Source organism: Cariama cristata, unplaced genomic scaffold (assembly GCF_000690535.1).
Source record: "Cariama cristata isolate BGI_N322 unplaced genomic scaffold, ASM69053v1 scaffold31085, whole genome shotgun sequence".
Taxonomy (NCBI): domain Eukaryota; kingdom Metazoa; phylum Chordata; class Aves; order Cariamiformes; family Cariamidae; genus Cariama; species Cariama cristata.
The window spans coordinates 15,076-30,242 of NW_009619791.1; the positions used below are offsets into that span (position 1 = coordinate 15,076).

At 38.1% G+C, this 15,167-nt stretch overlaps 1 protein-coding gene across 1 annotated transcript in view; it reads left to right on the forward strand.

Moving 5' to 3' along the window:
• Window positions 1-5,223, forward strand: part of LOC104162622 (pituitary tumor-transforming gene 1 protein-interacting protein-like) — a gene marked incomplete at its 5' end in the record, with an annotated part of 18,018 nt that extends 12,795 nt beyond the window's left edge. The window contains 3 exons of the mRNA XM_009701390.1: window positions 1,320-1,366; window positions 2,558-2,673; window positions 5,128-5,223. Of these exons, the coding sequence (XP_009699692.1) occupies window positions 1,320-1,366; window positions 2,558-2,673; window positions 5,128-5,223 (259 nt within the window). The remainder of the gene's footprint in view (window positions 1-1,319; window positions 1,367-2,557; window positions 2,674-5,127) is intronic.
• Between the last annotated feature and the right edge of the window lie 9,944 nt (window positions 5,224-15,167).

The following is a 15,167-nucleotide window of genomic DNA, read 5'->3' on the forward strand; positions in this document are numbered from 1 at the left end:
TAGGTAAAATAGACTCCTCCTTCCTGTTTTCTTCAGCCTCTCAGTCCTGACTTTCTTCCTGTATATGAATTTCCTTTCATTACCCTGATTCCCCAGTTCCTCCTCTTCCTGCAGTTTGGCCAGGGAAAGGCCAGTGCAGCCCTTCAGCTCCGTAGGAAGCAGGATGATTGCTTCTGAGGATACACAGCATCTGATTAGCAGTAGGAGCTGTTTGGAGGTGGAATATGCATAGGGCAGATGGGATCTTTGGTGAATTAAGCTGTCAGTGCTTAACAGCTTTCTGCTGAATATGTGCAAATTAGAAACGGGTGAAAGTCATAACTTGTCTAACTGGATAGAATTTTGATATGGGCAACAAACTGTATTTTTTTTTTTGTTAGAGGCACATTATTTTGCCAAATTGTATGTCCTTTCCTCAAAATATCATTAAATATATTAAATTAATATATTTAATTAAATAAAATTGTATGTCCTTTCCTCCTGTATCATCCTAGTGAGATAGTTGTTTTGGAGCTTTTTTGTTTGTTTTTAAGCAAAATAGATGCTCCTTTGAAATACAGGAAAATTACCTGAGGAATGATGCAAGGATTTCCATTTAAACTTCCTTCATTATTTTTTCCCTTCCCCTTTGCAAAGGGGAGAGGAGGAAGGGAAGAAATTGACTTATCAGACATCTGGTTTATATGGATAATTAAGGTTTGGCAATATTAGATACAGTCTTGAAAACTGTCTTATGATTAGACAACATAACTAGAGGCATCCAATTTTTATATAGCACAATATTTTAATTTATTCTCTGCATGGATGCCATGCTGGATTTTAGAGACTAGTAGTTTTCACTTACACTTGCTGTACTGCTTAAACAAAACAGTAATACACCTTTTATCTCTTTAGAATTTTATTGAATTAGGATTCTGAAGCACACTGTATTCACAGCTAAATTTTACAATTATACTCCCTGCTGGAAAGCATTAGGGAATCTTCCAATAATGCGTCTTGCTGCTTGCGTATAGATGAATACCTCATTGTGTGTACGTGTAAGTATACGTGGATGCATTACTTTTGTATAGAAAACCAGTATTTTCTTTATGCTTGCAAAGGTATCTTACTATGATAGTACTGATTAGTGGGAGGTTATAGGGGATCTTACAGATACATAAAGTGTATATAGAAAGATATGTAACTCATAAATGTGATTTTAAAAAAAATTCGTATTTGCGTACTGATTTAAAAAACGCTGTCTTTTAGGTGTGATTATTGTGTTTTGCTTTCACCTTAAAACTGTCAAAATGTTCTTCTGATGCCTTTATTTGTTGCAGGAAACACGAAAGAAAACTGAAGCATGATGAAATACGTAAGAAGTATGGTATGTGGTAATCTTGTTTTGATATTCAGTATCTAAATTGATTCATTCTTTCTAATCATTAAAATTCACAGCAGAAACAAGCTGCTTTATGAGCAGCAGAAGTAATCAAGCCCTGTTTCCTATTGATGCATGTCTTCTGTCACCTGAACACCTGATCTCATCACTATTATGCTCCTGTTCTCTTCCTGCACTGACTGTCCCACTGTGCAAGAGACAGTGGGCTGGGGTGGGGTGTTTGCTTGGGCTGGGCATTTAAATATAATGACTAAAATAAGCATTTTTTTTCTGTCCCTTCCTAAGTAAGAATACTGATTTTTGGGGGTGGTGGTGTGTGTGTTCTTGAATGTGATAAACCAATCTAGTTGAAATTAGCTAGTAGACGCATGGTTATTGAAGGAGGATAGACTGACTGGCAGATAGCAAGCTTTTTAAATCAAGCTTAAAAAAGGATGGAGGATGCAACCTAATGTAGGGATTAAAATTGTTTTTTCTTTGCTTTTAAGTGGAGCTGTGGTCCAGTAGAATATTGCAAGGCTAGGACCTGCTGTGTTGTATAGGAGGCTCTTATTATCTAGGCTTGTCAGTGCTTGCACTTTTCATTTGATTTGTTCATAGAGTTAATAGTACTGTGTATTCAGAGACAGATATGCTAAAACTGTGCTGCACTTTTTATTATGCAAATTGCAGTAATGTTAGAGAAGGTGATTCTAGGGGTCTGAACAGTCACTCAAAACCATTAATTTTCATCCTCTTGTTAAACTGATTGTCAGAGTCTGGGAATGCCTTCATGAGTGCGCAGCCTGCCCTTTGACTGATGCAGAAGTGATACAGACAACCTCTATAGGGAATTCTCTGCCTGGGGAATGTCTGCAGAAGTATGCTCCTTTGCTGGGATTGAGGGAAACTTCACTGTGAGGCTTGAGCTGCAGAAGAAAGAATGTTGTAGAAACTAGAAGTAATTTTTGTTAAACATCAGTCATGAACTTTAGTCCTGTTGTATTTTACAGGGTAACTGACCCTGTATCCCAACCACAATTCAGTTTCAAGAGGTTTGAGTGGTTGACAACAATAGCCCAGATCTAAAAAAACCCCAAAAAACCAACCAAACAAAACCAAACTAAAACAAAAACACCAAAAAATCCAAACAACTACATAAAATACCACATACTTTTTGTGTTTCTTTCTCCTTAGAGGAGACCTTGGAGTCAATCTCAACAGGTTTGAATCATTGGGATAGATCTGGTGAAGAACTGAAGACAATGGCTATGTCTCCAAAACAATGTGCAGCACTCTGTTCAGATATACATGTAACTTTGCATCTCCTTGAGGCAGTGTAGCTAAGGAGTGAACAAGGTCCTGAATTCAGTATAGCACTTAGTGTCAAAGCACTGCATTGGGGTTAAGTGATGTTTCAAAAGGCTACGTTCAGCCATATTCTGCTTGTGAAACTAGTTCTCTTGTCTCTGGATGTTCCTACATTTTTTTAGTGAAGACAATTCTTTTTCATCAGTGCTTCACTTTCAGACCTTTGTACAATGCTTTGTTGGAATATTTAAGTTTCCTCAGGAATATGACTGTATAATTCTGTGCCTCTGGAATACATAGACAAAACTCAACTGATCATGCTTGTAGCTATACTGTGCATGCAGTTGTATGTGAGCTAGTGTCATTTTGCCTCTGCGTGAAGCATGTTAATCTATCAATGATTTAATCAGAAAGAAGTTCATACCTTCATTATGTTAAGGGAAGGCATACCTTCTTAGAGTTAAGCATACGCATTTCTTCATGCAGTTATGTTTTGCAATGCAGTTTACCTGAAAAATATCATAATTCAACTGTAAAACTTAAATTTCAATAGCAAATTTATATATATTCTCATAATTTATTTTTATCCTAGAGAAAAACCTAACTTTTACATGAATGGTTGGCACATCCTGAAAGGATGTATGTAACTGAGGAAAAACGAAAGACAAAATATGTGTAAATTCTGAAATCCCTAAATATTATTGCTGATATATATAGTATATAGTCTGATAACTTGGAGACAAAGGATTGTCAAAATAATTCAGTGGGACAGAGTAAGTCTTGCTATAGCCTTGGATCATGTGTCTTCATTTTTCACTGTCTAGTAAATACATATGTTAGCATATTAAACATAATCTAACAGAAATTGCTGCAAATAATTATGGAGACACTAGATTATTTTACACTCTTAACACACTGCAGAGAGGATTCTCAGTTAAGTAGGCATGGATGAGTGGCAGAATGACAATGACTTTGTTAACCTGACTCTGTAGATTAGGATGATCACGCCTGAAATTTCAGTATTTGGTTGGCTTTAAGGGAATGCCTTTTCCTGTTTCATCCACCAGCTTTCCTTACCCCATTTAAATGGTAATTACACATTTATAATGCATTGCAGGTGTCACTGTAGCCACAGTCCTTTGGGAGCACTGGAAGCAATAGAGAGCTTTAGCAATCCAGAATACACACTTTGTTTCTTTGTTGCACAATTTGGTAGTATTTTTCATTTGCTCACATATATGAATGCAATATGATTACACAAATTATATGTTGACTGTTAGAAAATTTTAAAGTAGAATTCAGAGTACTTTGCAGCTTGTGTAGTATACAAAGGAACTACAATTTAATTGCTGCTGCATTTGCTGCTATTGTATGTTCAGTATAGCATTAGTGAGAAGCTGCTTTATTTCAGGATTTTGCCTGATATTAGTGGAAGGATTCTTTTTCTTCATTTTTACAAAATTATTGCCTTTCATGATTTTGGGCTTCCACACCACTTGCTTCAGTTATGCAAAGGTTTTGATCCGGTTTTGATCAGATAGGATTACATCCTATTGCCTTTATTTTATGAGACATTGATTTTTTTTTTTTTCCCTTCAGTTGTCACAGTACATGTTCGTTTTGTTCAAGATGGATACTTTGTCTTGACCTTCTTTAGTGTTTTGAACGCAAAGCACGGAAACCTTGTATTGCTATACACCTAAAGCTATTTAGTTTGTTAGGAATAGAGTTGTTAATCTGGGGGTTAAAAATAAAGAGGAAAAATGTAAAAAGGAGTGAAGACATGCAGCAAACTAGTTCACTTTTTTGCAGTGTATACAGTCTCTTACAAGTATTTCACTTGTTAATTCCGGTTTTGGGCAGTGCTGATATGTGATGAGAGTCAGATCTTAATGACTGAGAAGCTGCATAGTTAGCCTAGTATATAATATAAATGAATATGCTGAAAAGAGGTATTAATTTCTTACAATTTCTTTGTCATTTCATATGTTTTAGGAGGCCTTGTTACTTCATACAAGCTAATGAAAGATACTATGCCTTTCAAATGTTCGAGTGTTTCTTAAATACTCTAAGTAGGTCAAATACCTCAAAATGAAGGTAAATAGAAATAAGATGTTAGAAGTTCTTGTAAGTGTCCTTATGTGTCAAATGTTCAAGTTCAGCAGTATTGTGTAATTGACTTTATTGCAAACAAGACTCCTGAAGCTGCAAACATCTAGCTTCTCTGAACCTGTAAGTGTAAATTACAAGTTGGGTAGTTGCTCTCATGTCAGATGGGAAACAGTTGAGAGAGACAGCTCATGTCTGGTTCAAGGCAGCACGTGGGCTTTAGCTGAACCAGACGTGCTATCCAATTAGCATACGCTTGCAGCTCCTCTTTGAGTGTCATGGCTAAGAGCAGCTGTGGTAGCTGACAGGAGCTTTTTGTCATACTCTTTTTTTGTATGTCTCTCTAGATTGTTTTTGTCCGCTTACTGGAGCCTGATACAACTTCTTCAGTAAGAATTGGTGCAAGTGATGAGCTGCTGTCTCCCTCCTCTCACTTAATATAATCTTATGATGTACTTAGAATGCTGAGGATGAAAGAAATTTAAACACTTGATGCAGATTTGAGAGTGAGACTGAGAGCAAGGTCTGTCAGATGTTGTAACCTCTCTGGTTATCTGCACTTGGAAGGAGGGCTTGCCATTTCTCTTGGAGTACCTTCTTTCCTGGCAAGATTGTGACCAATAATATTCACGCTGGATTGACTCATAGTTCTTAAGGCCTTATTTAGTTCCAGTATTGTACAATAAAACAGATCAGAGAACTTAAACTTAAAACATACTAATGCCTGACTGGTGGTAATTATATCTGTTCCTTTGTTCCTTCCTAAACATAAAGCAAGTACTATTGGAAATGGCATTTGCAATAATGAGTAAAAATTACAGATTCCCTTGAAATATGAGGACTAGTTATCTAAAATGGCTTTTGGCTGAGTGTTTTGGGGCAGGGGCAGATAAAAGTATATTTGCTCCTCAGAATGGTACAGGAAACATTTATCAGGGGTGTTACACTGCCCCTTAATTTGAAATTGGCACTACTGGATGTAGGACATCATTTCCATTGGATTTCAGCAGTCTAAGCTGTAAGAGATCAGTGTCTAGTGTTTTACTGTGCTACTTTCAGACCTATGAAATGTAAGACAGAAGTAATATGCACTTGCCAGACTATATAGAGAGAAGTATGCAACCTAAGTTAATTTTGTCAGGGAATCTATTACCACCTCTTGCCACTTTGTGGAAAATTTTTTGAAGTTTGATGCCTTGATTGCTAAGTGGAACTTAATGAGTGCAGGGAGTTTATGCAATGCTAATTGTAATAATATGTTAATTTCTAGTACTGTTGCTAAATTTTCTGTAAATGTTATGTAGATGTGTGTTGTATTTGGAAGGGGTGAAATACAAAAGTACTGCAAAAACTTTTGAAAATTGCACTACTCGGTTGTCTTTCAGGTAACTAAATATATTAGGATCCATAGATTCCAGCTGCCGAAGTATGGAGAAGGAGGTGGGGGTGGCTTGGAAATAAAGTAAATGTTTCTCCTCTGTATTTGGGTTAGGGTTATATTAATGCAAGAATGTTACCTGAAGGCACTAAAGGTTGAATGGTAGGCCAAGGAAAAGAGCGTTTGGGGTTTTTTTATTGTGTGTTAGCTTACTTGTCAGCTAGAGTAAACTTAAAGGACACTACAACTCTTTGTTTAAATGCATGAAAGGTAAGATTAAAATTTGAGAAGTAACTGCTTTCTAAAAGTTTAAAAATGCAAAAATTTCAGGATCTCAAAATGTTGTGGATAATTCTTGACAATGCTGTCATCTAACCATATTCTTATTGCACAATTGCTTAAATACTATTTTTTAAAAAGCAATTACAGAAAGGGATAGTACTTCTTGACACAAAGTACTGTAACAGCTAAATAGACTGTATTTCGTGTTTCCTGGCTGAAGCTTTACAAATGTGACTGGCCTACCCCTTCTTTGATAAGTAAGGGCCATTAGGTATGAGGGCTGGGTTTGATTTTAACTTTTTACAAATTGACTGCTTGTAATCTTGTAAATTTAAGTCATTATAGGATTTTTCATACTTGTTAATATTTGCTGTTCCCTATCAGGTAGTTGGTTGCAGTTACTGGTACAATAATCGGCACTAAGCAGTTGTCAGTCAAGAAGCACAACTTCAAATATCCTGACAGTTCAAAAGGAAGTGCAACAAGGTAGACAAAAGTATAGTCTGCCTTCAGTGCTAATTAGCTTTTGACTTTCAGATAGAACAGTGAATGCTCAATATCTATGTGCAAGTGCATGTGGAAAAGAGGTATGGTATGAAAAGTTCTGAGGGGAGTTTTTACAAGAATTGGGCAGCGACTAGTGTAATCTTTTTCTTCCACTATTGTGAATATGAATATTTGTGAATTGAGGTTGTTTGGCTTAACTGTCTTCTGTCTCCATGCCTTAAACAAATGAGCTAGAGAAGAGTCCAGGTTTGCCAGACATAAGTATAAAAACTTGGTAGAAAAGATAGCAGTAGTGTTCCTGTTCTTTCACAACAAAAGGTCAGCTTCTGGGTTTTTATGGGATTCCTTTATTTTTAGTATGCACTTCTGCCTAGCCCAAATCTGGTGTGTGGCTTAAAGTCTTTTTGAAATAATTACTGTATGGAACAGCGATTGCTCAACTAAGCGTTACAGAAGATGGTATGCATATCCAGACACTGAGCATAATTGGATGGCTTTGCAATGCTTTCCGTGACAGTATTCTGGTAAAGTTGTTAAGAGTCTTCATGATGGAAATGTACTGCAACCTGGATTAAGTGATGCTCTTGTTCTGGTCACCAGAGGTTTTAGTGCATGTCGAACTGATCTTTGCTTGTTCTTAGAGCATTTCTGCAATAGGACAGTAATCTAAGTGGCTGAATGTGACAGGTGGTTGTGTATAATTGAAGTAGGATGAAGTCAAAGTAGCAACATCTTGCATTTTAGAAGGATGATGATCTTATAGTAACTTGAATTTATAAACTGACCAGTCTGAATCTGTTCTTCCTGAACCATCTCTATGCTTAGATTTTTGTAGACTTGAGTCTTACAAATGTGTTTTCTAGGGTATACCTTACAAATGAAAAATCTTTTTTTCATAAGAATTTTTCATAGAGAAATGTTCTCTCCCTCCTAAATCTTGAAATACCTATTCATGATTATAGTCTGAGGAATTAGAGTGCCTAAGAACACTTTCAATTTATTATTGTACTTGAGTGTTTGGGTTATAGAGCAACTATTACAAGACAAGAATTGTCTTTTTTTTTTTTTACAGTGAGGTCAGCAACTCAAGGTTTTTATGTAATACCTGTAAGAAAATGATAAATGCAGTCCTGTTTTGTTTTACAGGTCTTCTCCAGGATTCTGATAATCCATACAGCAGATTTGAAAATGAGTAAAGCTGAGCACCTTCCACTAGAGCTGTGACTCCAGAATATAGGAAGATGGTTTGTCTTCATTTGCCCTTTGGGCTCTTTTGTTTGTCTTTTTTTCCAAAGTTTTTTTTCTTCTGGTTGTAAAACTGTGAGTGGATAAAGACTCTATGAAATAAATGTTTCTATCTTCTACCTATATAGAACTGATTTTTAATAAATGCTTTTGGTTGTTGAAATGTTTGCTGATTTTTATGGGGACAGTTAAATGTGAAATACTATCTTTTCTCCTCTTAAAACAGTATTTTATTCCTTTATGTAGATGGCTAGTAGTCACAATCATGTGTTTGAAGTCAGTCTTAATGGCCACTAAAACAGTTGTTCCTGTGTTCCTAAATAAAGTTGTTTTTTTTATCATTATTGTACCTTTTTATAAAAATAAAAGGCAACATAGAAGCATTGCAAAAAAAAGCAGGAATAGCTGATGATGGTATTGATGAGAAAATACACAAGGCACATTCTTACGTGCTACCATAATCTGAGAATTGGGTTGAGTGTGTTTCCCTCTGGAAAAAGATCAAGAGTGTAACCTCTAAGGGCTGAGAGAAGAGGGTATATTTGGCTTTGAATAATTCAACTCAATTGTGGAAACTTTGCTGCTGAGCATGATGTTGTATGGCCTGGAATGTCCCTCTGGTCAATTCCGGCCAGCTGTCCCAACTGTGTCCCCTCCCAGCTTCTTGCTGAGCCCTGGCCTACTCACTGGAGTGGGCAGAGCGGGGGAAAAAGGAAACCTTGATGCTGTGCAGTCAATGCTCAGCAAATGCCAAAGGACTGGTGTGTTCTCAGCACTGTTCTAGCCACTAATCCAAAGCAAAGCCCTGTACAGGCTGCTATGAAGAAAGTGACCTCCATCACAGCCAGACCCATTAAAATAAGAAAGCAGTATTTTTTTAACCTTTATTGTTCTTTTGATATTTCCATAATGTGATTTTTTTTTTTCCTGTCTGTCTTTTCATAGAGGTGTTTCACTGAGCATTTTTACTAGCTTGCCAGTATGATGCAACAAGTAAAGTGCTCTTCTTTCCCCCCTGCCCAGTCTAATGAAAGTTCCCATTTATTCTGTACACTTTAAATAACCTCCCTTGCTGTATATTATCTATTAAACAAATGTACAGTATTGAAGATGTTGTTTTTATCAACACTTCTAAAATAAACACTTTAACATCTTTAATTTGGTTCTGTTTAGTTCTGTTTTTCAGTGCAATTGTAAATTAACTTGATTTAAAAGAAGTGATCAAGTATGAGTTTGGGAGAAGGGGAAGGATGTATTTTTGCCTTTGCTGTTTTTTCTGACAGAAGAATAAAATCTTAACAGCACGTAGGTATGGTGAGAATTAAATCTTGCCTGTGGGTGGTGTGGTGAATTGCCCTTCCTTCCAGTGCCAAAGAACCTGCCTCTACTTAGACTTTAGTAACTATAACTTATTGCTGATTTTGGTACAGTGTTCGCTTCCATTCTTTCACTGTTTTTATGTCTGTAAACAGTTTCTCTGTATACAGTTTCTCAGGAGTTTATATAAAAATGTTTCCCAGTTCCTGAATCTGTATTGTAATTAGTGTTAATGGAATAATGGTCCAGTTTTCCTTTTTTCCTTTTTTCTTAACTCATATTTAGCACTTGATTAGTAGGCATTGTGTTTAATTTCATATGTTTCTTCATCCATCAGCTGTTGTCAAGTCTGAAGTATTATTCAAATGGCTGTCTCTGAAGAATGATGGTCTGTGATAAGAGTGAGTTGATAATGTGGAAATGAAACATGCTAGTGGCTTTCCCTGGAGATAACTTTTGCAAAAATGATGAAGGTCTGCCTGCTGTCTCATGACCCAAGTAGTGACATTCCTGACTTAATAGAAAAGCATTTTTCTTCAGCACCTGCTACAGTATATGAAGGGCTGTCATGTATTCTAACAAAAGGGGGAGGAGGGACAACCTTTCTTACAATTTCAAAGATGGTAAAGTACTTGGAGAACCAAAATATTTTGAGAACATGGAATGGGTGCTGCATTGCTGGACAATAGTTGTGTTACATTTAAAGAGAAGGTTGAGTGAAATCTGTGCGATCTTAAACACTGTGTTAGCTTGAAGTAACGGTTGTGGGCATCAAAAGGTAACATTTGTGGTCAAATCTATCTTAACCAGACTTACCACGTACTAAGCCTTAACTTTATAGTGTAGGCTGTAATTTTATACAAAATGTCAAGCTGCACATCTAAATGCATAATTTTGCTTACACAGTTAAAGAGGAGACAATTTAATGGGACTATTGTGGACAGCAGCCTTAGAGTTTAATAGAAAATGCAAAAATCACCAAACAATCCCCAGACTTTTCAGGTTATTTAATCTTTTTTTTCTGTATTCATTTGAGCAATTAACTGGATGGAAAATATCCTTATTTCAGTATATTAATTGCAGCCTTCTCTGCTTTCCTGTAGGTCAGTATTTCATTCACAGAAATACTGGATTTGGCTTAGCAATAGAAAGGTTGCTACTCTACCTCAGTGTAGCCACAAGTAATTGGGAAAACAGCTGTAGAAAGAGGTAACATTGTATCTTTGGTTCTCAGGTGTGTGAACAAAGGCATTTATCATTTTCAGGATAAGCTTCCCCTCCTCCATGATAGGAAGAATGCAACATACAAATAAAATGAAAGTAGGGAAACAGCATAACCTAAGCCCGAGAGCTGTAATATTTCTGCTAATCATCTGTTTTCCTTCCCTTTCAATTGACACTCTATTCTCTCTTTCCTCTATCTTTACACTTTTCATTTTAGTGATTTTTTTGCTTGTTAATTTTAGTAGTGAAGGTATTACTATCTGAAAAGAAGAGCAATCTCAGAAATAAAAAAGTTAAAATGTGTGTTTATCTTTCTACAAAACAGAACTTCCAGTATGGAAAACTCAGGTGGGTCAGCTTTAAGAGTAACATTGCTAGGTGTAATTTATTTATGTAAAGAGAATTTTACTAGATTGAAGCATACTGTTTTAACTTATCTTAATGCAGGAACATACTTTTTGCCACTTTGGGAATTGTGGATTTGATGATAAGCCCATTAAGTTGTCTGTACCATGTCTTCCTTAATTGTTATTTGATTATTAAGTAGGCATATGGAAATAACTTTGAAAAACAGTCAATTTTCTGTTTTGTTTTTTTCTTACAGTATCTTTGTTTCAGACTCCTGTACATAGTTTTAATCATCTACGCTTTCAAAAAAAATCAGTCTGCCAAACTGCAGTTTCTTATTAGGCCAAGTACGTGCCTGAGGAGTGGCTCTGAACTGCATGGCAGTGTTGTGCAACCCTAGGATACCCCCAGCTGAACATGCATTTCTCTAGATTTTTCAGCTGGTCCAGAAAGAAGTGGGAGACAATCAGCTAGCATGCCCTTATTCCCCTCCTCCTGAGTGTGAGGGGCCAAACAGGAACAGAGTGAAGAGGGAAAAAGACGCTTTGAGAGGAAATGATGGGTAGATGGTCAGGGCAGGAGTGGGGAAGTCAATAGTCTGGGGAGACAGTGAAGTTGGCAGCAGTTGTACATGGCTGTGCCCCCAATTCCTGCCTGCCTCTGGGCTTGATCACCTTCAGTTTTGGGGCTCTGATCAGCCAGCGACTCACTGCCCTGTGCTTCAAAGTGTGAATCGGGGAGATTGTGGGGATGGAGGCTTTTCCAGGCTCACATGTGCTGTCATCTCTCTGAAGACAGCAGGGCCAAGCTTGTGGTCGATTGATTTATCCATTCTTTTGGCCTGGTCCTCGAACAGCCACCTGGAGGACAGAGAGGAGGGAACGCTTGTCGAAGTAGGTAGAGAGTGGCATTTTGTGATTGAAGTAGTAGTATCTCCAGAATATTCCTAAAGCCAGGGTTTTGCTTGGTGACACTTGACAGAATCATCTGAGACCATTCCCCAAATGCTGCTTTGCCCAGAACTTAAAAGAAGGGGTCATAATTCTGATACCTTCAAACAAAATACAAAACCTATAGACCCTTCATTTATTTTAATAGCTTCACGTGGTTTTTACTCAATCTCTGGCTGAGCAAACACATTTAGTCTTCGTTGTGGCATCATTAAGGCTTTGGACTTTGGGAGAGGATCAGATGTTTCAAAGTTTAGAAGTGTGTGTTGGTTCTCAAGCCCAGAGCACTCTTGTCAATTCCGTGTCATTTTCATACCTAGGTCTTCTTGCCTGTATCTCTGGTTATGTGTGAGTTCAAGTGCATTTGTTCCCAACAATACACTTCAGTTATCAAAAAACAATCTCTGCTTTCTTATGGGATGCTGAGTTCCTACAACAGATACTAAATGTCAGAGCTGAGAACAAAATTATTTGTTCCACTCTGACTCTTCATTGCTGCTTTAAGCCACGGTGAAGTGGTAAAGGCTGGACAATGTGCAAGCAGTGAATGAACCAAACCATCCATGAACGGCAAAGGTTGTGAAGGGAGGCAAAAGGGAATAGATAGTGGGGAAACACTAGAGCAGTGGTCCAAAAAAGGTGTTTTCTTTTGCACATCTTTGAGATTTGCTTTTATATTTTGTTATGTCGTGACATCTTAAATAGCAATATAGTGTAGCTGCTTATTTTGATTTCTATGTCAAACATTCCCAGGTTGATGCACTGGCTGTATCAGTAACCAAGTTTACTGTTTATAGGAAGAGTGGCTGAAAATCACGAGCTTTCCTGACCTTTCTTACGCAGTTTACAGAGAAACTATTTAGTGGTGTCTTACATGAGCTTCCACAAAGCAGGAAGGGCAGAAGGTAAGCTCTAGACCTAGAGAAAACTGCCAGTAGATTTCAGCAGCTTAACAACTTTATCAGTCTTCTGACTGTCTCGGCCATCAGTATGTATTATTAATCAAATTGAGTGATTTTTCTCTTGCTGATAGAGCAATTGCTTCTGAACGAGAAAAAGTAATAGAGGGCAGAGTTTTTGAGCTGTCGCTTTGAGTCAAGTGCTTGCGTGGCAGATAAATGGGTAATAGAGTAGGCAAAGTCACTTTGAAAACCATGTAAGCTTGAATCTGTTTGTGTATTAACATGATGAGGTAAGATGCAGGATGAAGATAAAGTTATTTGCAGTTGGTCCAGAGGTATCTGGTTTGTGTGTTTTGTTTTGGTTTGGTTTTTTTTTGTAACTTTGACCTTCAGTCAAGGAGCTGTTCAAGTAGCAGCTCAGCAAAAAGGATTAGGAAATGTTTAATTACCCCAAGTTGAGGTGGATTTTCATAGCACTGTTTCTGTCACCATTCCTGAGCTCACTACATCTCTGACCTGCATCTCAAGGGCAACCTTTCTTATACCCCTACTTATCACCTGGCTTGAAATAGAATCAGGCACTTGGTGTTCTCAGACCAGCCCTAGTTACTTATTTCCCATGCATCAGCTCAGGAATCACACACACATGCCACTCTTGCCCTCAAGGAGAGTCCTTCAAGCTCCTGTTACTGCTTTTCATTACTTCTTTTTCCTTTGTATGAACTTGGCTCTTCTTATAACCAGATGACCTCTTAAGTCCTCACCCTGGCAAAACAGGGTTTGCAACTTTTCAAGGTGGCAATCTCCAAGGTGACAATTTTGCCTATTGTATTGCAGAAATACCAAAGTTTTCTTTAATGCTGCAGTCTTTTTCTTGTATATTCTTGAAGTTCCACTAATCTAGATCACTACAGAGTGAATTCAGATCAGTTAATCACTGGACAAATGAGATTGGTATGGAAAAGTGTCAACATGGCATCTGCAAAGGGAAATCATGCCTCCCTGACATCCTGGGTTCTAGGAAGGTGTCAGGGAGCACACAGATAAAATCCATCTAGTAAGTATGACACAGCTGGATTTTTGAAAAGTCTTTGATACTGTGCAGCAGAGGTTACTGAAGAACCAAATTTGTCTGAAAGCTTGTTAAAGGACAGAGAGCAAATAATTTTTCAGAATGGAAGAGGCGAGTCTTAGGGTGTTCCAGGGACAGGCGCTGGGACTCATCTTAGCATGGCAGTGACCTAGAGAAGGGGGTGTGCAATGAGATCTCCAAGTCTGCTGATGATAATGCAGGACCACTTGTGAAGAAGTCTGTGGCAAGACCTCACAAAACAGAGTAGGTGGGCAGATGAGCCTCAGTGTAGACAAACGTGAAGTAATTCAGCTGAGGGAAAATACCATGCTTATCTGATGCTGAACTTGGAACTGGCACCTGCAGCTCAGGAGAAAGATCTGAAAGTCATCGCTGACAATTCTCTGAAATCATACAGTGGCCAGAAGAACCCTAACAGAATACTCAGTGTCAGGAAGGGGTTAAAGGCGTGTCAGTTTGTTGCTTATGAGGCTGGAGTTCTCCAGACTTGAGGGAGAGTGAGTGAGGAGAGAGATGAGTGAGGTTTGCAGAAATCAAGGCGGTGGATAAGGTGAGCACAGAACTGTAATCCCACATTACCGGAACTAGGACACACTCAATGAAACTAGTAGGAGATCAGTTTGAAACAGATAAAGTCCTTCTGGAGCTAGCTGCTGTGGGGCTATGGAGACAGACAGCATCAGAAGGTTCAAAAATTAATTATACAAACACCTGGAGAGCTAGTCATCTTTAGTGAATGAGCTACTAAAAGGACTATCTACAAGAAGGGTCAGACGATCTGGGGAACTACAGGCCTGTCAGCCTGACCTTTGTTCCAGGCAAGGTTATGGAAGAGATCATCTTGGGTGCTATTATTTACCCAGCACATTTAGGAAAATCAGGGGATCAGGGCCAGCCAACATGGATTTATGAAAGGAAGATCATGCCTGACCAATCAGGTTTCCTTTTATGAGAAGGTGACCCACTTGGTAGATGAGGGAAAGGCTGTGGATGCTGTCTACCTAGACTTTAGTAAGGCCTTCGACAGGGTCTCCCACAGCATCCTGCTAAATAAATTGGCTGCTTGCAGCTTAGATAGGTGGACTCTCTGATGGGTAAAAAACTGTCTGGGCGGCCGGGCCCAGAGAGTTGTGGCCAATGG